This window comes from Carex rostrata, chromosome 10 (genome assembly GCF_964058835.1).
Source record: "Carex rostrata chromosome 10, lpCarRost1.2, whole genome shotgun sequence".
Taxonomy (NCBI): domain Eukaryota; kingdom Viridiplantae; phylum Streptophyta; class Magnoliopsida; order Poales; family Cyperaceae; genus Carex; species Carex rostrata.
Window position 1 is genome coordinate 8,387,239 of NC_135927.1, and position 25,084 is coordinate 8,412,322.

Genomic DNA, 25,084 nt, shown 5'->3' on the forward strand with positions numbered 1-25,084 from the left:
TTAACTCTCAACTACTTTTGTCTTCAAGTCAAAAAAGGAAAAAATTATTTTCATCCATTATTTTTTTTATTTTTTTTCTGATATTTATAATTTATTTTTATGACGATCCGTGATGAATTTTACGAATCTAAAAATACCAACGTTTTCTATTCGATTTTATCTTTCAACTAAGATTAATGAAGAAATACTTTTGAGAAATTTTAAAGTCATTTTTTTTAAAGTAATACTCATTAGCACTTTCAATTTTCAAGTTTTTAAAACTCAGTCTACAATCATTAAAATTTTCAAGACTTTGTACATGAGGTTTATATGTTTTGAAGTGCTATTGTTGAGGTTTAAATTCTTTGTACATGAGATTTTATATGTTTTATTCTAGAGATTTAACGTGTTATTAATTATGTTTATATGCTTGTAAAAAGAGGTTTATATTATTTTGAAGCAAAAAAAAAAAAAAAAACTGAAAGTCACAGAGATTTAAAGTGGTAAAAAAATTACGAAACAAATATAACTCAAAAGTTATTCTTCATGGATCTAATTTGAAAGAGAAAATCGGGTAAAAAACATTCATATTTTTAGATTCGTAAAATTCATTACGAATCATTGAAAAAATAAATGAAAATGATCAGAGAAAAAATAAAAAAATTGGATGAAAGAGATCTTTCTGTTTTTGACTTGAAAACAAAAATAGTTAGAAGTTAAAACTATACAGATTTAGAATTTTAATGCTTGCAGATAGAGGTTTAAATGCTTGCAAGTAGCATTGTAAAATATTATAAACAAAGATTTAAATGTTTAAATATTAGCGCTGAAAATGAAAGTTAGATAACATTAGAAGGTTTTTTTTTATCAAATTACTTGGGGGACGAACTTGAAGATTTTGTTTGGGGTACAATTATAAGGCTTATTTTAAAAATCCTAAAAAGTAGTAACAATTTAAAAAAAAAATGTAAAATTAGGTTTCATTGCCATTGGGGTTGTTTTGCTCGCTTCCAAAACATTCTAACAAAAAGAGCCTGAGAAAGTTGCACGCCATGTGCAATCTTGCGAGGTGTTTAGTAAACAAGAATCGGAAAGGATAGTTCTTGTTCAGAGAAATGGTACTGGAAAGAGGAGAGGAGCTAGGAGAGACGAAAGATTTGCAATGGGGTTTCTTTGAGGAGTTCTTGCGTGGGATTTTGGAGAAGTATATAGACAGTGGGATCTGATGTGTTTATAAGGGAGGGAGACACGTGGCGAGTGCGATTTCAAAAAAATAACTGATGCATGTGTGTTCAAATTAATTAGTTGTAAAATTTTCTTGGTTTTGAAATTAACTTGGGCTGGGCTTAAGAGTGTGACCCATTTTGACTTACCTGCATGCTTTCAGTTTAATTGGGATCAATTTAAGTAGGCCTGATTCGGGTCAAATTCGGTCATTTTGTTTTTAGAATTTTGGAATTATAACCAGTTTATATAGAACTGGTATCAACTTCACATAATTTTTTGATAAAGATGAAAATTAAGTTGTTTAATTTTAAATATATTTAAAGGTTTTTACGTTCGATTTTGAACCAATGTTTTCACTCAAAGAATAATATCATTAGTATTAGATTAATTAAATATATATGGAACGTTATTTTTGAAAAATAAGAAAATTTTATTTGTTGAAAACCTCCGTACAATTAGAATTCATATCACCGAAGGTAACAAAAGAGAAGTCGAATTGTTGAAAACCTCCGTACAATCCGTACAATATCTATTTTTTTTTATGGATTCATATCACCGAAGGTAACAAAATATATCTGTTTAACTGTACAAGATCAGCTGAAATGGAAGTCGGGGGCAAATAGGGAATTTACATTGGCTTCTTTCTATAGAGCAATGGCACAAGGGCCAAGCATAGGGCAGGACATAATCAAAATTTGGAATATCAAGGCGCCACCGATGGTGCTAATCTTCACCTGGTTAATGCTAAAAACAGAATACTAACAATTGATAACCTAAGAAGAAAAGGATGGATCATCCCAAATAAATGTGTGCTGTGTAAAAGGGCAGAAGAAACGGTACAACACATGTTTGAGACTTGTAATTACACTACGCAAGTTAGACTGGCAATTGCAACGACAAGCATACAGCTCATGCAATGTCCTTTCTACAACACGACTCAATTCAGACACGTAATCATGAATTCACAACATATATAAGGGTTAGACAGATGGAAATCAGAACATGCTTTGTCGTATGGAGAGAAAGATACCGCAGGATATTCAGGGACATAGAAAGGCCAAGCCACCTGGTTCAGGAAGAAATAATGCAGGATTACAAAGATTGGTTCACAGTACAATAATATAGAAAATAATTATGATTTTGTTTTATTTCCTTTAATTTGCTGGTAGTATCAGACTTTATATTTCTTTTAGATTGTATCTTATATTTTAATTCTATAAAAAAAAAATGTAATTTTGACACCACTGGTGTCGGGATTAATGAAAAACAGACTTTGGAGGCTTGAGCTCCATCTTTCTTTCAAAAAGAAAAAAATCTGTTTAGATTGAGACCGTTCAATTATTTCATAACAGATCTCCCCAACTGATCATGTTGAAGAAATAAAATAAGATATGTTCAGTGGGATAATGCTTCATTATGTGACAACTCTGTGAATACTTGCCCTTTCAAGGCATATTCTAGCTTTCCCGGAAGAATACCTTGCGCCATTATTGGTGGCGCAGCAAGTTGATCAACCTGTCTTTCAATCACTTTGTATAGGGTAGTCATCAAATCAATGATCTAACTTTTTCAAAGACTCGGCTACCTCAAGGTTGCTTTGCCTTTGTTGGCTTGCAAATGTGTTATGAGTTAACACTAACTCGGCTACCATTTTTTCATGTTCGGTTTGTTGAGGTGGTGCTCGATTTTGGTATTGGTTTGATCTAGTTTGAAAATTATTTTGACCCCCTTGTCATTTTGGTCATTCCACCAAAAATTCGGGTGGTTCCATCTATTGTTGGGATTATAGGTGTTGGAATTGGTAGGGTTATATTGGTCATTTCTTTTACCGCCTTATGCGTAAAATAACCCATTACATTGTTCATGTTGCTCATACTCACTCATTGCTTGGCATTCGGTGGTGACATGTCCCACCTCACCACAAATGCTACATGCCACGCCTTTAGCAACTGATTTTACCTGATGCATCTTGGCTATTTGGTTTTGCATGGCATCGACCTTTGCTGGAAGGGCAATGACTTCATCAACCTTGTGGAGGCCTCGCTTTTGGCCATCTTGACCGGCCATCCATTCGCGTTGACTTAGCACCATGTCCTCTATCATGCATATATAGCTAGCGCTTCATCGGGATCCTTTCCCCTTATGTTTCCACCTGCGGCTGCATTCATATGAGATCTTAATGAGAGTCAATTATATAAAATATTTGTATTACCAATGGGGGTCAATTTTATAGTATTTATAATATTTTACTCTGGTGTATATTTATGAAAAAAAATAAAAATAAATAGAAATCAATTGACCTCCAATACTTGACTGTGTCTCCGCCTCTGTCTCTAGTAGACAAATATAATCTTTGCAAAACAATCTCCTTTTTTAATTTCCATTTTTAAGGGAAGTTGCATACCTGCAGAGGAGCATACTATTAATACACCGACTAAGTTCATTCAAGGCCCGTTTGTTTATATGGGAACGGCCCATATATATGAATTTTTATTTGGGCCTTCTGATGAGCTTATATTGATTCTGAGCGGGCTCACAATGCAAACAAAATGTACATGTGGTTGTGGCTTCAGCAGCATCTGCATGCAGAAACTACATCACATTTGCTACAGAGGGAAGCAACATTGTGTGATGATTTGCCTGTAAGAGCGAATTTAAGCGCTTCAGAGGACAAAGAATGGGATTGAAACAGAAGTAATAGTGTCGAGACAATTATTATCTCTTTCAGTTTTATTTTTATAAATTAAGTCTGTGTTTAAAATATCCTCATATTTTATGTCCCCATTTTTGAAAATTTTATAACTTAAATTTTCAAATTGAATTGTTAAAATAAAATGTATCATTTTCTCTATATACTTCTAACGATAATTAATTGTAACTAAGATTACTGATGTGAATAATTTATGACTGTGTGAGGCTATAAAATAGCATTAAGTCGATGACTTGAAAAATGAACCCAAAAGTTTGTAAAATAAATAAAAAATCCCTAAAAGACAGTATGTGCTCAAAATAGTTATCTGTTTTTTTGCTGCTCATAATCCTTCTTTTACACTTAAAGCTAAATTATATAATTCTCTATAAAAAAAAAGCAACAAAGTGACCTACTTGTTTAAAATATTCGCATACACCAAATAATATGTGAAATTCTAACAAAAGTATTATATATTGGAGTATAAATTAAATTCGGGAACTCATTCCTTTGCCTTAAATGATTAAATAAAAAATATCTTGCTTGCTTTTTTTTTCTTCTATTTGCTTTATTTAGATCCAATTTATTTGTTTCTTACAAATTGATCCGTGAAAAAAATTAATCGTTTATATTTTTATAGCCCGAATTCTGAAACAATTAACTTTGTATTAATATGTTCCGTGCCTCAAATAGGCAATGTAAAAATAAAAGTCCTATTTTGAGAACATGTGAAATATAGAATAAATATGTTCCGTGCCTAATTTCGTGGTAAAGCAAAAAATAGAAGTTAATTATAACTTATAACTGCTGCTAGTATTATATATATATTGGAGGATAACTTTTCCTCAATAAAAATCCAGGTTTATTTGCCTCTAAAATTTAGAGCAGCAACGCCTGATCTTTTGCTGGGAAGCAGCAGGTTGAGGATTACTCCAGAATCAACGTTGCAGCTAGTGCTTTTCATTACTTGGCGGAGAGGTGGTGATTGTGGCAGTGCTTTTCATCCTGGTTGAAGTAAGAGAGGATTACTGGTCTTATTACCATAAATTTAATTTCATATTCCCAAATTTTTTATCCTCATCTGGAAAAAAAAAAAGTTTGTTCTATAGAAAAGAAGAATAAGTACATCTTGTAAAACCTCATAGTACCAAATGAGGGAATGCAATTATTTTTCCAATTTTTTTGCTAATGGTTCTTGTGAATCAATGTATAAGGCTGAGATGGTAAGAAATTCATTCCTTGTATTATGTTCTGACTTATTAGTCATAAACAGACTGTTGCATCATTATCCGTCCCTTATATATAATTGAACGTGGGTTGTTTCGTATCTATGTACTTTGATTGAGGGTTAATTTAGGCTAAATTAATTGAGCCTAATGTGTGCCGGTTTGGTTGCATAAACATTGTTAATCACATTCTTGACATTGTTATTTGTTGTTGCAGCGCTGCCTCGTCAAGACCACTGCTGCACTTCCATTACCTCCACATTCTCTCTCAGCACCAAGGTCAGAATTTATTTTTGTCAATAGTTATTAAAATTACGAACAACTTTTTTAGGGTTTAGGGGGTTTATCTTTGTATTTAAAATTTGTGTTTATGGAAAGTGTTTTTATTTAGACCCCGTAACAATATTTTTGTGGTTTTTGGTTTCATCTTGATATTTTGTGGCTGGTGCGGAATGAAATTTAATTTTGGTAATATTATTGGAGAATATGTCCAAAATAAAAAAAATCTGTTATGTTTCCCCGTAACTAACATTTGTTAAATAACACTTTGAAATTTTTATAAATTTACTATCTTTCCTGCATATATATAATATCTTAACCTAAATTCTATCAAAAAACAACTATTGAAGTTCAACATAAACAAAATAGTTTCAATACATGCAAAAATTTAACAAAAAATGGCATCCAACAAAGAAAAATCAGAAAAGATAAAGGTTCTCAACAACTAAAGAAGTACAACAAAGGAAGAAACATACCAATACCACAATTATGATCAGTGTTTTTCTGGTTTTGGTTATATCTTGATACTTTGTGATGGCCTTTTTCAAAAAAAAAAAAAAAATTTGTGTCACCTATTGTACTGTTTTGGCTGGTGCTGTATCAAATTTAATTATGGTAATAATTACCAAAAAGTTTATAGTTATGGTGATACTTCATGTGTTCTTGAGTTAGGGCCTTTGCTTCTTTGAACCAAATTATTTAGTATTGTGATGTGTTGTACATAATTGTGGTCTTATTTGTGTCAACTGATGTTCTGATGAATTTGTGTTGTGCTGAGTTTGAATCCATGTTGTTTGAATAATGCTTGAACTTTGTGTCGTTGTTCATGTTATTTTGCGTGAACTGTACAGAGTGTTGAGTTGGTGAGACACTATACACTGTTTGGGCTTTTTAATTGGGATAATAAGGGAAGAACCAGTCAACGTTATAAATGTGTGAATTGTTGTTCTTTAGTATATTAAATGTGTTTAAATGTTGTTCTTTAGTTGATAAGAACCTTCTTTTCGTTTAGATTTTTAATTTGGTCGAATAGGGATAGAAGGAGGTTATAATTGTGGTTTTAGTATGTTTCTCAAATGTGGTATGTTTCTTCCTAGCTAGATGCCTTTTTTTGTTGAATTTTCACATGTATGAACTATTTTGTTTGTATTGAACTTCAATAATTGTTTTTTCGTTGAATTTAGGTTAAAGTTCAGTATTGCAATTGTGCCTTAATAGAACCTGTTCAAGCTTTTCAGTATGATATTTATTATGTTTAAGCTTTTCAGTATTAAGTTTAAATGGCTAGAGAATTTCCTATCCTATATTTAGAAAGGGAAGGTAAAATAAGGCATATTAAAACGTTATGTTTTATTTTTAATGGCATGATCATGCTTAATTAAGTATGAATAACAAACTTAGGCCTTCTTAACTTTAATATTAGATACACTTGTTTCCTCCAAAAATCAGATGCCCATCCGAAGGACTAAAAGCTCTACCATGAGAGAACCAAGCAGTACCGATGGCGTCCTAAGCCATGAGAGAAACTGGTCTGAACTTCCAAAAGACATTCTCCATCTCTTCTCCAAAAAGCTATCTGATATCTCTGAATTCATACGGTTTCGTGCTGTGTGCAAGAGCTGGCAGTTATCAGCCCCAATCAATGATCCTCCTCCACAACTCCCCTGGCTTCTAGAGTCTTGTAATTACTTTAAAGAAAGCACCATTATACGCTTCTACTGCCTCTTATCTGGTAAAGTTCATACTCTCACATGGCCAACATCCCATCGTGCCAGGCTAAGCGGCCCCGCATGCCACTACCTACTTGCCTCTTGCTTGAGAAACAACAAGAGGTATCTCCTTAATCCTCTTACTCATGATCAGATCCATGTCCCTTCTGTTAATGCACTAGATTGTGGGCGCCTAGACTATATTGGTCCAGATACAAATGAAGGCAGCAATATTGTGGTTATATCAGGATATGCGGACCGGCCTCGAGCCAGAATCAATATGTTGGCTTTTTGGCGACCTAAAGCTGATGATTGGGTTTATATAGAAGGGGTTGACAACAGTCCTAATGCATTTTATAGGGGACAATACTTCAGCATTGAGAGAAAAACTGGCTTTACAAATGTTATTGATATTTCCACTAAAAACTTGGCTTATCAAGTGGCACCACCAAAGGGCACAAACCCTCATCTACAAGGTTGCACAATTATGGTCAACTCAGGAGGAAAGATGCTGAGGTTGTTCCAGTATTATGAGGGTGAGCTGTGCCACTTTGATATATATTGTCTTTATTTTGGTGATAGAAAAGAGAAACCTTGTTGGGTGAAGATCACCGATATCGGTGACGAAATTTTGTTTTTGAACCATTATGGTGGGTTATCTTTTTGTGCAAGTAACTTTGCTGGATTCAAAGGGAATTGCATTTACTTCCTGAAAAACAAGATATATCTTTGTAGATACGACATAGGAGATGGTACAACTGAGGTGTTGCCTTGCCCTCTTGATTCATTGGAGACTTGGTTTATGCCAAGTCTGGAATAGCACTCTGATAACAATGATTGCATTAAGAGCCAAGTAAGTTTAACTGAGTATTAATTTACCTTTCTGTTTATTTTGTTTTGAGTATAAATTTAGCCTTTTGTTTATTTTTTTTGAAATTTATTTCTGTTGTTCTAATGGAGACTGCCTTCCTAACTCTTTTTAGTGCTCGGTTCTTTTGCAAATTTACCTACAGATTGGTGCTTAATACCACCGCTTGAACTTTACAAATTTATGTGCAGATAATGGACCGAAATATTTTCTCTCACTCTTTTTCACTTATGTCGGTTTCAGGTACTCAAGAGTAAAGGCCAGATTTGAGGTGCGTTTCCATATATTAAGATATATATGAGATTGCTAAAATAAAGATCGTCACTGCTGCCATTTGGGTTATTTTTTTTGCCACTCGGGACTATTATTATATTAGAATTCATTTCTTGGCTTATCTGGTTTACCAACGTGGGTAAAAAAATGTAATTTTTATCGTATTTGTTTTCCCAATGTAGTGAAATAAGTATTTTGTTGACTGTTTGGTGAGGTCAATATAGCTTGTAACACTCAAAACTTGGTAGTTTTCTCAAATGAATATCTTCTATTTACAAAGTTGGACATTCATTTAGTCTATGTTACTTCCACATGTTATTGATGGTATGATTAGTACAGATAGGTCTATATATGTTACCAGAATAGCATTGTACCAGTTACCATCAAATTTTCTTAAAGTTATGTCTGGATGTCTCCACCAAGCTGTTCATGCAATGTTTTGGCACCAAACCAGATGAATACCAAAGTAATTATAAACTCAAACATAAAAAGAATTATAATCCGTGGAACTTATTTTTGTTACTTTTGAAATTGTGGCTTATAAACCTTGGAGTACTTGGAACAATATTGTGGCTTAGTTGAACATTGCTTAGTTAATTTTTTTATTATCAGAACATTTCTTTGATCTCATATGTGCAACTAAGAACACATTGAATGGGACAACAAATTAGTCAAAATAATCTTTTCTGTTTTTTGTATGATATTAACATATATTACTGCATAATGACGAATGACAATGAGATCAAAGTCCTAGCTATTCTGTTCCAACAAAGAAAAAACCTAATAACTTCTTAGGAGTATATGAATCAGCACATACAATAAAGGGTGGGGATTAGATTGAGCCCACAATGAGTAATATACAACAAAGTCGGAGCATAATCCATTTGATGTATGTATAATTGTATACCATTGTACCAGTAAGTCCTGCAGTATGGCATTTAACTGATATGTCAGGTAATGGTCTCCATTGTTCCTCATGGATCAGTTTGAAGAAATCCAAAATAGTCATCCATTCCAGAATTCAGTTCCAAGGATAATATCGGCAATCATAGCAGATATGGACCATGAACTTAAAAAGAACGACTCAGGTTACATCCGATTCTCTATCAGATTCTTCTCTCATAAGGTGCAAGAGAAAGTAAAAGTTTCTATGGGTAATTAATGTGGAGAAAGAATTAATTCAGATTCAGTGAAGCATTGTAGGGTGTAGAGTGAGATCCGAATTGTCTGTTTTAATATGGCACGCCTAAGAGATCCCACGAGTCTAAGACAGGTTCCTATAAAATTTAATCTGACTGGAACTCATTTCTATTACATGCTCATCACTGCCCTAGCAGGAATCAGTATCCTCCGCCAAACCTAATTTCAGAATTTGATATGAGAGAATTGATTGCTGCTGCCATGGAGACCCAACCCTTAAATACTCATGAAAATGCTATAATTAGTCAAGTCGGTTATCCTATAATTAACCAAGTCCGTTCAGAATTTAAAATTCTAATTTGACTTAAGAATAACCATAAATACTAGAAATAAACCAAATATGACTAGGATTTAATATAGTCAATTTTATTATTCTAATTTATCACGAGTCAATATTGTCATATTTATAATCGGTCCATCAACAATTATAAATAATTACCGGAATATTCTATACGTATTTCGGCCCATATCCTAATTAAAATATGTACAATGCCTAATTAAAGTTACAACATTATTCTGAATTTGATCACTTGTTTAGACATTTATTTATGACATTATGAAACATATAATTATATAACACGTAGTCCAAATTATAATTGTAATTTAGATGTCTCTAAATTCCAACATAGAAGATATACAACACATGCTATCATCTTGGAGAGATCAAGGAAGCATTTCGGTCACCTCAATAGTGGAAGAACGCAATTTGGATATGTTAGAACAATGGCATTTTCTCCATAAAATATGCTTACATAATACTCTACAATAGTCACACAATACAAACAAAGGTACATAGAATCTGGAAATTGAGAATTCCACCAAGAATAGAGGTGTTTGCATAGTTGGTAATGCTAAACAAGATTCTAACGATGGATGAAGATAGGATGGCGCATACCAAACATATGTGTCTTGTGTATGAAGAAGGTGACTAGGTAAAGCACATATTTTGCGAATGTGTAACTTCAGTAAGAATTCAAATGGCAACCTTAAACAGATTTTTGGTTCCTCAGTCGGTGGTGAGTAGCTTTAACTTGGATATGATCGATACAACTTCTAATCGACGAGAAGACAGCAACGAAGATAAGAGCAATTATATATGGCAATTATACATTTTGTCACATGAAGAGAAAGATGTGCCAAGATATTCAGAGAGCAATGCAAGACAATAACTGAACTGGCAGAAGAAGTCCACAATCAATGGTCATAATTGAATTAGCATAGAAGACGTTTTTTTTTTTTAGTTAATTTCTGGGGTTTTGTTATTTAATTTCAAAAAGGACTTGCCATATGATCCGCATGTGTAGGGGGGTAACAAGTTTTATGTCAAAACCTAATTGTAAGACTTTGTTATCAATACACAAATAGGGACATGATCCCTATTTTTTATCAAAAATAATTATCTCTAAAAAAAAGAAATAAAGTGACCAACTTGTTTAAAATATTGGCATACACCAAATAATATGTGAAATTCTAACAAAAGTATTATGAGTAGAACTAGGGTGTTCTTAAGCTCACCAAAGCATTTGGTAAGCTTAACTCCAACATCCATCAAATCGGTTTCAAATGATGAATCTGAACTGTTGAAATTCGCCTACCTTATGAGTGATGCGTAAAAATTGATTTAGTATAAATTTTAAACATTCGAATTAATTTAGTATAAAGTCAAGCAGTCAAAAAACGTTCAAAAAATGAATGCACTAAAATTAATTTATTAATCTTCTAATTTTGACCAATTGACTTTATACTAAATTAATTCGAATATTTAAAATTTTCATATGTAGACGCATCACTCGTAAGGTAAGCGGATTCTAACAGTTCAGATTCATCATTTGAAACCGATTTGATGGATTTTGGAGTTAAGCTCACCAAACACTTTGGTGAGCTTAAGAACACCCTAGTTCTACTGATCAAGTATTATATATTGAAGTATAAATTTAACCTGGCAACTCATTCCTTTGCCTTAAATGATTAAATAAAAAATATCTTGGTTGTTTTTTTTTTGGTTGAATAGGGATAGAATTCGGTAATAATTGTGGTATTAGTCTCTTTCTCAAATGTGGTATTCTTCTTCCTTCTTTAGTTACCCAGAACCATTATCTTTTCTGCTTTTTTGTTGGATGCCTTTTTTGTTGAATTTTCACATGTATGAACTATTTTGTTTGTATTGAACTTTAATAATTGCATTTTTGGTTTAATTTAGGTTAAGGTCAGTATTGCAATTATGCCTTATATAGCACCGGTTCAAGCTTTTCAGTATGATATGTAATGTTTAGGTTTATAAATTGGGGATTCACTGCATTTTGTGAGTGATTAGCATATATAATCGATTAAGTTTAAATGACTAGAAAATGTCCTATCTTATATTTAGAAAAAGAAGGCATATTAAAACAATTGTGTTTTCTTTTTAATTAATGGAATTATCATGCTTAATTAATTAAGTACCGAATAACAAACTTAGGCCTTCTTAACTTCAGTATTAACTACACTTGTTTTCCTCCAAAAATCAGATGCCCAAGCGAAAGACTAAAAGCTCTACCATGAAAGAACGAAGCAGTGCCGATGGCCTACTAAGCCATGAGAGAAACTGGTCTGAACTTCCAGAAGACATTCTCCATCTCTTCTCCAAAAAGCTATCTGATATCTCTGATTTCATACGCTTTCGTGCTGTATGCAAGAGCTGGCAGTTATCAGCCCCAGTCAATGATCCTCCTCCACAACTCCCCTGGCTTGTAGAGATTCGTAAATACTCAGAAGAAACCACCACTATACGCTTCTACTGCCTCTTATCTGGTAAAGTTCATACTATCACCTGTCCAACATCCCATCGTTTCAAGATAAGCAGCCCCGCATGGCACTACCTACTTGCCTCTTGCATGAGAAATGGAAATGTGTATCTCCTTAATCCTCTTACTCATGATCAGATCCATGTCCCTTCTGTTAATATGCTAGGTGGTGGATGCCCAGAATATATTGGTCCAGATACAATTGAAGGCAGCAATATTGTTGTTATATCAGGATATGCGGACTGGTCTCTACCTCCACCCAATATAATGGCTTTCTGGCGACCTAAAGCTAACGATTGGGTTTATATTGAAGGGGTCGGCAACAGTCCTAATGCATTTTATAGGGGACAATACTTCAGCAACGACAGAGAAACTGGCACTACAAATGTTATTGATATTTCCACCAAAAATTTGGCTTATCAAGTGGCACCACCAAAGGGCACAAATCCTCATCTAAAAGGTTACACAATTATATATGGTCGACTCAGGAGGAAAAATGCTAAGATTATTCCAGTACTATAAGGGTGAGCAGTTCCACTTTGATATATATTGTCTTTATTTTGGTGATAAAAAACAAAAACCTTGTTGGGTAAAGATCACCGATATCGGTGACCAAATTTTGTTTTTGCAATATTACAGTGGGTTATCCGTATGTGCAAGTAACTTTCCTGGATTCAAAGGGAATTGCATTTACTTCCTGAAAAAAAGGAATATCTTTGTAGATACAACATAGGAGATGGTACAATTAAGGTGCTGCCTTGCCCTCTTCGATTATTGCATACTTGGTTTGTGCCAAATCTGGTATAGCTCTCCGATATCAATCATTGCACTAAGAGCCAAGTAAAGCTATGTGTCGACATCTCCACCAAGCTGTTCATGCAATGTTTTGGACTTTTGGCACCAAACCAGATGAATACCAAAATAATTATAAACTCAAACATCATAAATTTTATAATCCGAAAATTTTATTTTTGTCACTTTTGACCTTTTAAAGTCTAGTGCTATGAAATTGTGGCTTATAAACCTTCGAGTACTTGGAAAAATATTGTGGCTTAGTTGAACATTGCTTGCTAATAGAGTTAGTTAGGATATGACGTTAGTTAGTGGCATGGATGTAAATAGAGATGATAAGATAACAACAGATTAGTTAGTTAGTTAGTGGTCCAACATGTAATTAGCTAGAGATTAAGAAACTGACCTGTGCTCTATATAGAGAGATGTAATACAACAGTTGTGAGATTACACAATAAAAGATGAAATAAAGATTCTCATTGAAATCCTATCTTTCTCTCTCTACTTATCACTCTCTTTATGGTATCAGAGCTAGATGGAGATTGATCCTCTAGTTGGTTTTGTTCCTTCCAATGGTTCTTCTGCCAATATGGCACACGCTTCTATTCCCGCACAATTTTGGGATGACATATTTTTGAGTGTGATTTACTTGATCAACCGCCAACCCTCGACAAATTCTTCTTCCTCCCCTATTTCTAAAATCTTTAATAAACAACCTGATTATTCATTTTTGCAGGTTTTGGGGTGCTTCTGCTCCCCCTACACGAGGCCTTATAACAATCATAAACTTCAAGTACGTTCCAAACCTTGTGTGTTTATTGGTTACTTTCTCAAAAGGGCTATAAATATTTACATCTTGATTCTAACAAATTGTTCGTTTCTAGACACGTTGTTTTTAATGAATCTCAGCTCCCTTTCAAAACGGTTGCTTTCGGTTCAGTCTCAGCCTCTACTGCCTCCCAAAACATTGTTGCATGGCTCCCAGTTCTACCACCTGCTGTCTCTGGCGATAACTAATTAACACAAGTGTGATCATACGAATACCACAACTGATCCGGTCCATCCCACTATTTCTTCTCAACAACCATCCGCACCTTTCATCCCTCAACCGAGCTTATCCTTGTTGGCGTGTGCTGAATTTGGCAACAAATAAATAGCTCAAGAAATCTTGTGTTTTAGGGAAACTTATTTTATTTGTATATGTTTCTATTTCTTGTGTAGGAGAGAATAGGAAAGTTATTTTCATTTTATTGCTTGCTATATTTTCATACAAGGCAGCAGCATATATAGCTAGGTCTCTTCTTCTTCTAAAGATTATCAGAAAATATTTTCTTATGTAAAAAAAGAGATTGTTACCAATGAAATAAAACTAGGGTGGGAAGGGAGTTTCACGGGAGTTGTGTGTTATTTATTCATTTCTAACATTCTGACATGGTATCATAGCACACCTGGGGTGGTTATTGATTCCTGAGAAGTATACCAATTGTTCAACTGAATCTCTGTCATGTCTGGATCCGACAAAGACAAGGCAGAGCCAAGGGAGTTGAGTGGAACTGATGAACTCTTGGAGAGACTCGCACAACTCATCCTAACCAAGAATCAGATGGCAGCACCAACACCTCATTTTGAAGGAGCTGCTGCACCAATCACAGTCAAACTCGATGGAACTAATTTCGGGTTGTGGTCACAGGTGGTAGAGATGTTTGTGCTCAGCAAGGACAAGTTGGGGCATTTGCAAGGAGAACTACCACAACCGTCTGCAGACGATCCGGCCTATCACAAATGGAAGATAGATGACTCTATCGTGAAAGGTTGGATCATAAATTCACTTACACCAAATTTAATTGGAAATTTTATTCGTTTTCCAACAGCAAGAGACGTGTGGGATGCAATTGCTACCACATTCTTTGATGGCAGCGATACATCACAAGTTTATGACTTGAAAAAGAAGGTCTCCCGGCTGAAACATTCGGGTGGGCAAGTCGAAGATTACTACAATTCCTTGCAAGCTTTGTGGCGGGAGATCGATTTTCGACGACCCAATCCAATGAAGTGCCAGGAGGACATCGAAAAATACAACCAAGTGGTGCAAGAAGACCGTGTCTACACCTTTCTCGACGGACTTGATGACAGACTTGATGGAGTGCGGGCTGATGTACTTCAAATGAACCCCTTGCCAACTGTAGAGCAAGCATACGCTCGAGTTCGGTGAGAAGATGTAAGACAGACAGTCTGTAATGTTGGGCAAGAGTCAGGTTGTGTCAGATTCGATGGCAATGGTCTCAAAGGGTTTTGCACCACATGAGGTAAGTAATTCCAGCACTAAGTTCAATTCGAATTCGACCCGAAACCAATCCCAATCTGCCACTGGTGCAGGTTGTACTCATTGTGGAAACCCCAAGCATACAAAGGAGACTTGCTTCAAGCTTCATGGTTATCCAGAGTGGTGGAAGGAGCTAAAGAAGAAAAGGCAAGAATCTGAAAAAGCAAGGGCTGGTGTGGTTGTGTCTGAAAATTATTCTGTATTTCCATCGGGTGAGTCAAAGGTGCAAACCGAACCAGCAGGTATGGTAAATTTATCACATAATTGTTACAAGCATAAGCCAAGTACATGGGTAATAGACTCAGGGGCCACGGATCATATGACTTTTTCTAAGAAGGATTTAGTGGGAAAGGGAAAACCTAGAAGGGATACAATTCTTAATGCAAATGGGGACATGTGTGATGTTATAGGTGCAGGAGATGTGCAGGTCTCCCCCTCACTAATGTTGTCTAATACACTTGTTGTTCCCTCTCTCTCTACTAGACTAATTTCAGTGGGACAATTAGCAGAAGATCTAAACTGTGTAATAATCATGTATCCACATTTTTGCATTTTTCAGGATATTCTAACGAAGGAGATAATTGGGCGTGGTACTAAAAGGGGAAGGCTGTATCACTTGGATGATTGGAAAAATGGAAGTGTAAATTTGACTAAAAGTATATCTACAAGCCGTGAGGAAAAAATCTGGAAATGGCATAGAAGGTCGGGACACCCCTCGTTTGGGTACATGCGAAAACTTATGCCAAATTTTTTTTTGGGTTTAGATGTTTCTTTATTTGAATGTGAGACATGTATTAAAGCTAAAAGTCATCGGGTACCATACTCTATTAGTAGTAGTCGGAGTAACTCTTGTTTTGATTTAGTTCACTCAGATGTTTGGGGACCATCCCCAATAAACTCAATTCTCGGATATAAATGGTTTGTTTTGTTTATTGATGATTGTACTCGAATGACTTGGGTATATTTGCTGAAAACAAAAGATGAGGTGACAAATATCTTTAAGGGGTTTTATAACATGGTAGAAAATCAATTTGGCAAGGGAATTAAATATTTTAGAAGCGATAATGGAGGGGAATTTATTAATAACAACTTAAAAGAGTTTTTCACTTGTAAAGGAATTATTCATGAAACTTCATGTGCGAGAACTCCACAACAAAATGGGGTGGCAGGAAGGAAAAATAGACATGTACTTGAGGTTGCTAGATCATTGTTATTTGAGTATAATATGCCACAGGTTTATTGGGATTGTGCCATAACAACTGCCATTTATCTAATCAATAGAATGCCCTCCAAGATAATTGACTTTAAAACACCTCTCAAAGCGCTGTCCACTTTTGTGACTGTCCCTTCAATCCTTAATCTTTCTCCCAATATTTTTGGATGTGTTGCGTATGTTCATATACCAAAGACTCAAAGGACCAAAATTGAACCATGTGCCATGAGATGTGTGTTTGTAGGATATGGGTTCCACCAGAAAGGATACAGATGTTACAATCCGATGACTAAAAGGATGTTTGTAACCATGGATGTAACCTTTGTAGAAACTGAAAAGTTTTTTTTATAAACTCGGTGTCCTTCTCAGGGGGAGAATATGGTAGAGAAGGAACCTTGGTCGTGGTTACAAGTTGCACAATTTTCTGAAATTACAGAAAACAGAGCTGCTGAAACCAGGGAAAACAGGGGAGAAGACAGAGCAGAAAACAGGGCAGAAAACAGGGGCGAAAACAGCCCAGTTCAGGTTGAAAACAGGGCAGAAAACAGGGGCGAAAACAGTCCAGTTCAGTCTGAAAACAGAGCAGAAAACAGGGGCGAAAACAGCCCAGTTCAGTCTGAAAACAGAGCAGAAAACAGGGGCGAAAATAGCCCATCTGAACCAGAGTTGACAATATGGATAGATCTAAATGAGAAGAACCGAGACAGAGTGATACGGCAAGAAGAGGTACCACAAGACCCAATTTCTCCTGAAGAATATCCTGAGATAAGTTCTCTGAACTCTAACTTTACTTTGCCTCAAAGGGGAAATCGCGGGAGGCCACCAAAAAGGTATGTTCTGGAGGATGGAACAAGTAAAGAAGTACAATACCCAATTGCAAAATTTGTGACAACTGAACGATTACCAGAAAAAATCAAGAACTTCACAAATAAAATGTTATCCATAGAAATCCCAAAAGATGTAAATGAGGCCTGTAAAGATCAAAAATGGGTTGAAGCTATGGAATTAGAGATGGAAGCCTTGAAAAAGAATGAAACATGGAAAATAGTAGAACTTAAAGAAGGGAAAAAAACTGTTGGGTGTAAGTGGGTGTTTTCTGTGAAATATGGTGCTGATGGCAATGTAGAGAGATATAAAGCGAGACTGGTTGCAAAAGGGTACACTCAGACTTATGGCATTGATTTCCAAGAAACTTTTTCCCCAGTAGCAAAACTAAATACTATTCGAGTTTTACTCTCTTTTGCAGCAAATCTAGACTGGCCTCTTCATCAATTTGATGTAAAAAACGCATTCCTGCATGGAGACCTTGAAGAAGAAATTTACATGGATCTTCCCCCTGGATATGAAGGCTTGGGAAACCAAGGATCCGTGTGTAAACTGGAGAAAGCACTTTATGGTTTAAAGCAATCTCCAAGAGCTTGGTTTGGAAGGTTTAGAAATGCCATGGTGAAATATGGTTTTATGCAGAGTGACTCTGATCACACTCTATTCTTTAAGAGGAACCAAGGGAAACTAACTGTTTTGATTATTTATGTAGATAATATGATCATTACAGGAAATGACCGAGAGGAGATACAGAAGCTTGAAGACCAACTCTCAAAGGAGTTTGAGATGAAAAATCTCGGAGGCTTGAAGTACTTCCTTGGAATTGAAGTGGTTCGATCCAAGCATGGTATAGTCTTATCTCAAAGAAAATACATTCTTGATCTATTAGCTGAGATTGGAATGATTGAGTGCAAACCGGTTGATACACCAGTAAGTCAAAACCAGAAATTGGGAGAGTTACCGGATGGAATTCCCACGAATAAAGAAAGGTACCAAAGATTGGTAGGAAAATTGATCTATTTATCCCACACTAGACCTGATATAGCATATGCTGTGAGTGTTGTGAGTCAGTTTATGCACTCTCCAAAAGAAGAACATCTAGAGGCAATTATGCGTATAATTAGGTACTTGAAAGGAACACCTGGAAAAGGGATACGATTTTACGAACATCTGAGGATTGCAGGGTATACAGATGCTGACTGGGCAGGCAGCCTAAGTGACCGAAGATCTACCTCTGGGTACTTTACCTTTTTAGGAGGAAACTTAGTTACATGGAGGAGCAAGAAGCAAAATGTAGTGGCCCTTTCAAGTGCAGAAGCTGAGTTTTGAGGAATCTCAAAAGGAATATGTGAACTTTTGTGGTTAAGGAAGTTAGTGAGTGAACTTGGGTTTGAACCACAGGAGGAGATGGAACTATTCTCGGACAACAAAGCAGCACTGGACATGTCCCATAACCCAGTCCAACATGATAGGACAAAGCATGTTGAAGTAGATCGACACTTCATAAAAGAGAAGATCGACTCAAAGATACTAAAGCTTTTGTTTGTTAAATCTGAAAGTCAGCTGGCAGATATACTTACGAAAGGGGTGTCAAGCAAGTTCTTTGAAAGCACACTTGACAAGCTTGGCATGACAGATTTGTACGTGCCCGCTTGAGGGGGAGTGTTGGCGTGTGCTGAATTTGGCAACAAATAAATAGCTCAAGAAATCTTGTGTTTTAGGGAAACTTATTTTATTTGTATATGTTTCTATTTCTTGTGTAGGAGAGAATAGGAAAGTTATTTTCATTTTATTGCTTGCTGTATTTTCATACAAGGCAGCAGCATATATAGCTAGGTCTCTTCTTCTTCTAAAGATTATCAAAAAATATTTTCTTATGTAAAAAAAGAGATTGTTACCAATGAAATAAAACTAGGGTGGGAAGGGAGTTTCACGGGAGTTGTGTTATTTATTCATTTCTAACATTCTGACATAGGGTGGGAAGGGAGTTTCACGGGAGTTGTGTTATTTATTCATTTCTAACATTCTGACAATCCTCTGGCCCCTTAAAAAATTGGAAAAATTAGTTATTTGCCACTCCAAAACCATCAAATTTGAAAAATGTCATCTCGAATTTTAAAATTATAATAATGCCACTCTAAACTTCATTAACTGTTAATTTTGCCACTCCAAATAATTAATGACTAAAATACCTTCCCTTCTTCTCTTCTTCTCCTTCTACTGCCTCCTCTTCTTCTCCTACCATGGCTGGTGTAATTTGAATGAACATATAGGATATAATTTGAAAAAATTCTGAATTTCCTTGAATAAATGGAGCTGTGTTGACTCGCTTGATGAATATGCACCTCTATATGTAGATACCAAACCAGCATCCCTAAGGTCGCCTAAGTTGAAGAGGCATGTGGAGGAGGCATCAGTTTATGTGCCCAATGCTTGTCAGGCGTTGAGATGGCGCGACAAGTTTTTGGTGCTACCCCAAAGAGCCTCTATCCAGATGAGCAACAATGCAAAGAGCTCAGGCTAGCAGTATCAACTAGAAAAAATGAAGTTGAAGACAAGAAGGACAACAATTTCTCTAGCTATACCACGAGGCAGCAACGCTCTGATATCATGTCAAATTATGCTATAAAAAATAAATGGAACACAAGACTCCCAAGAAATCTCCCTTCCCACCCTATTTTATTTTTCTATTTTTTTCTTGTATGAATTACACGGCTCTTACATGCTTATTTATCAATTCAAAAATATTTTGTATATCATGCTAAATATGGAAACCAATCCTTAGAATGACAAATAATCAAATACTATCTATTGCCTATTTCACTAGATACATATATGATTGATATCCTTGAATTTCTTCTTTCCATCTTTTGAGTAGATATAAATCTTCTAGGGGATTCAGCTTGATCCCCAAGTTATGCTGGAATCTAGTGTAATCTTAACATTCTCAGCTTATTCCATCTACCTCCTAGCATCTATGTGATGGAGTTAATGTCCTAGAGCAAATATTATTTGCTTGTTTATTCATGTATTGGTTGATTTATTAATCAACATGTTCCTTGAATTTAACATTACTTATAGTATCTAGAACGGGGTTTCAGATTGTGAGACACTATCTCGTAACAAGTGATGCATGAACTCTAGATTTCCCTATTATTCGTAATTAGCTAGAACACTAATTACATGTGATTAGTGTGATGATTAAATATTGATTGAATTTCACAAATCAAGCGACAAGAGTCGGTTTAATATCACAAATGCATATAAGATTATGACATTAGAAGTGACATAATACTGAACATTATATAAGGGCCGGGTCTGTGTATGCCTATGTCATTAATGTTCACATGGTGTATATGTCTTAAGTCTGATATAATTTGGTAACCTCATCTGAGGTGTGCGCAGATTATACTTGTTTGAGGATCTTCTGAACAAGAGATACTATATGACATGTTATTATCTGTGCCTATCTTAATTAGAGGTTCTCGCGAAGAATTTTATGGACTTTATATATAGAACAACAAAAGAGACATGGAATGGTGCCTTTTTTTTATCTTTGCCTATTTAAGAGAGATCAAATTAGATTTTTATTTTTGAGAGCATGAGTAGCAGGGATGGAGTTCAAAATTTATTCGTATGCACTGAATTGGTGCTGCCATCTATAGTTCAGTATTTTTACTTTGTTTTAATATAACAAATTACAAAGTAGATTTGGTGAGTCAGGGTAAAATTTTCAATAATTTATTATTAATTTTGATAACACATCATATTGTTGGTTTGACAAATTTATTTAAAATTAGTGGTGATATATATAGTTCAGTATTTATTACTTTGTTCTAGTCTAATGAACAAACAAATTTAAAATTTGCTATTCATTTTTCAGATGTAATAATCAATAGTATTTTGCTATCATCCAGAATAATATTGAAAACAAATTGCATTGATTCGAAAATATCTCTCTGCGATTAGTTTCTACAATAATCTCTGGTGCATTTTGCAATTCCAAGTATGTATTGTGTAATAATTAAGTGAAAATTTTACGTGTGGTCAAGATAATGAAGGTAAAAATTCAAAACAATTAATAAGTACTTTAGAATAACGAATGCTATTATGTAATAGTTTGAGCTTATCTTTGGATTCGAAAAATAAGTTCGAATGTTCAAATTTTTTGACAATGTATAAATAACAACTGTCCATAGTTGTGTATATTTTAGGTAAAATTGGTTATTTGCCACTCCCCAAAACCTTAAAATTTGACAAATGCCACTCCAAACTTAGTTAATTTTTAATTTTGTCACTCCAAATAATTAATGACTAAAATACCCTCCCCATCCTAGCTAATTTGGAATCCGTGATTTCAGCTAGCTAATTGTTTTATTTTGAGACTAATCTAATATTAAAATATTAATTCTCTCCCGAAAAACATTCTCCATTTCTGCTTCATATACCTCCGTACTACTTAATTTCTGCTTGTAATATTGTTGCTATCATGAAAATTGTTCCATTTGGGATCCATCGCTCATCACCGCGTACATTGAATTAGAGTTTAGTCCTCTGTTCAAAATAACTTCTATTTCAACATGACTGTGCCTTGTTTTGCACTCTTCCTAATGATGGAAACTCTTACCATTCTAGTCTAAACCCTAATTAATCACACAAAATAGAAGGAATGGGAAAAAAAAATGGTTAGCATCAAGCATGTGCCGATAAAAAATCTCGTTCATCAGTTTAAATAATATTTTTTTTTCCAGGTGAGTAGGGCAATTGGAAACATGTATCTGAAATACAATAAATTCAATGAGGTGCCGCTACCTGCTAAGTACATACAAGAGGAGCCCATTGTGCGACCTATTTTGAAGGCAGAACCGATGATTCAAACACGCAAACTTGGTCCTGATGACAGATTTGTCATTTTCGCCTCACACGCGTTCTGGGATGAGATTACCAACAAAGAAGCTGCCACTTCTGTCCGAAACTGCACTCGCGATGTAAGCAAAGTCATTATTTATTCTTTATTTTGTTTAATTATCACCTAACCTATTGAATATTACTATTGGGAAGGGTGCAGCGGCAAGGCTAATGAGGAAAGCATTGGAGAGAGCAGCCAGCAAACATGGGACGGGGTACTACGATTTAAGATATTACGATCCTGTTGCTAATTAAGCAGGACTATCATGACGACATGAGTGTCGTCATTCTTTTCTTTGACAGCGCTTTCTTTGACAATGCTTTCTTTGACAGCCATTTCTATAATTTCTTAACATAGAGATGTACGTACTGGCTGTAGTTTTGTGACTCTCTTTGGTACGATTTGGAGCAGTTAGGCTTGTGGAATCTTAATGCAATAAATTTAATTTTCCTTAGTTTAATATTGGTGAAGTTCATTGAAATTATGTTGTTGCTCTATCTTTTCAAAAATGATTCATGGGTTTTATGTTGTTCGCTGATAATAAAAGCAATGGAATGTACATGCGTAATAAGTAAATATAAGAGTACTTAATTTAGACGGTCTGTACATGCGTAATTTGTAAATAAAACTTATGCATTGAATTGTCATTATCATTCTATATATATGATCGATGTAATTTGTAAATAAAACTATATCCTTTTGTACATATGATGATGTAATTAATGTTATAGAACCGAAGTTGTTTGAAGAAAGAAAATTTAATTAACCATAGAGTTCTAGCTCGTTCGATGATGAAGTTGATAAAATTTAATTTGTCAATAAAGTTGATAAAAGCAATAAACTATGGGTTCCAACAAAATTGGTATTATCGTAAAAGAAATATTGTTCCAATAAACTACGCATAAAGAAATGTATTATCTGATCACCAAGCATATGAGAAGATTTATAAATTAATTTTAATGCATTCACTATTTTTGAACGTTTTTTTACTACTTAATTATATATAAATTAATTCAAAAGTTTCAAATTTTCGATTAGCTTCAAATTTGTCGTTTGAAGGCAATCCAATAAAATTTACAGTTAAGTTCACAAAGAAACTTGATGAACTTAAGAACACCCTAGTTCTACTCCTATCTTAGTACATAAATTTATGGAATAGCTATTATTTAAATTTATCTTAGCATACAGTTTCTTTATTAAAATATAGGGAAGATTGGTTATTTGCCACTCCAAAATCTTAAAATTTGAAAAATGTCACCCCGAAATTAGAAATCATCCTAATACTACTCTAAACTAAGTTAATTTTTAATTTTTCCACTCTAAATAATTAATGACTAAAATACCCTCACCATCCTCTTCCTCTCCATCCCACTCTAAACTAAGAAGGAGAAGTTATTCTCAAACTGAATATATTTGAATTTTTTAAGATGGAACTAAAAATTATTTTGTTAAATTGGAAGTCTGATATCAGGTATTTCAATAAGAAACTTAAATTTAACTTCCCATGCACGATCCAGTGTTCTGATTAAAGGAAATATATAATTGATCTCGATTGATTATCAGCAAACAAAGCAAAAACAAATTGAAATTGAACCTCGATCTCCCAGAAAACACCAGAAATCAAATTGAAATCACATGACCTGAAGAAAGAAAATTTCAATGTACGCGGTGAAGAGCGATCGATCGACAATATTACAAGCAGAAATTAAGTAGTTCGGAGGTATATGAAGCAGAAATGGAGAATGCTTTTCTTGTTGGGGAGAGAATTAATATTTTAATATTAGATTAGTCTCAAAATAAAACAATTAGCTAGCTGAAATCACGAATTCCAAATTAGCTAGGATGGGAGGGTAATTTAGTCATTAATTATTTAGAGTGACAAAATTAAAAATTAACTAAATTTGGAGATACTGTCCTTGAAGTAAAGTCATACTTTGCAGATACTGTCCTTGAAGATTTTTGTTTGTGCATTGATCTCCTTTGTTATTTACAAGGATATGGGGTACTTGCTATACAATTTGTAAAGTCATACTTCCCCTAACATGATACAATGTAAATTCCTTCATTTCTTATAGGAAATTGATAACTTGAGGACATTACATCTGATTTTTGTTATATTCTCTACCTTTTTGCCTCCACTTAGCCAAATTTACTACTCTACACATAAAGTAATTGCTTTATTTTTAAATTGCTTTTACGGGAATAAGAACTCCGAAGTTAACATCCAGAAATATTTTTAACACGGGGAGATTTTTACAATCTCTTGATATCTATTAAAATAAAATAATGTGAAATTGCCCAATTTCTTTATGTATGTACAAAAAGTGACATTGATCTTACCAAATTATTCTCTCTTAGTACTTGAACTTAGAATTTGAGTTATCAAAAATTTAGAATAATGAAGAACATCTTGTACAAATTTGGCTCTGGTTTTTCTGTTTCGCCAAAATTCCTCTCAACACACAAAAATAATATCTTGTCTTATGCCTTATACATAACAACTAAATCACTAATGGTTAGAAACCTACAAGTTTAGACTGGTTTCCTCTTAACATTTGTTAGGGTTTTCTTTTCGTCCCCTCTAATAGTAATAAAATTATTCTTCTCTCTCTATATTTTTTTTGACAAGATTTGTATTAATAAAAAAAAATCTTTGGCTCAAGGAACACCTATCAGTCAATTTTACAATCACAAGTAAGATATTCTCATCAAGATAATAAGAAAAGAGCTCGAAATTATTTCTACTCAGATCGATTTTAATGTAAAATAACATGATTGACATACTTCCT

The 25,084-nt window shown here is 34.4% G+C and overlaps 2 protein-coding genes across 2 annotated transcripts; both read left to right on the forward strand.

The window, feature by feature from the left end:
* The first annotated feature begins 14,529 nt into the window (after window positions 1-14,529).
* LOC144560247 (uncharacterized) lies at window positions 14,530-15,237 on the forward strand. The gene has a single exon (XM_078309411.1). It carries the CDS (start codon window positions 14,530-14,532, stop codon window positions 15,235-15,237), a length of 708 nt encoding a protein of 235 aa, XP_078165537.1.
* Window positions 15,238-15,262: 25 nt separating this feature from the next.
* LOC144560731 (uncharacterized) lies at window positions 15,263-16,003 on the forward strand. Its single transcript, XM_078309978.1, has 2 exons — window positions 15,263-15,590; window positions 15,908-16,003. The coding sequence occupies exons 1-2, from the start codon at window positions 15,263-15,265 to the stop codon at window positions 15,943-15,945; spliced, it is 366 nt and encodes a 121-aa protein (XP_078166104.1). The 3' UTR covers window positions 15,946-16,003.
* The last annotated feature ends 9,081 nt before the right edge of the window (window positions 16,004-25,084 follow it).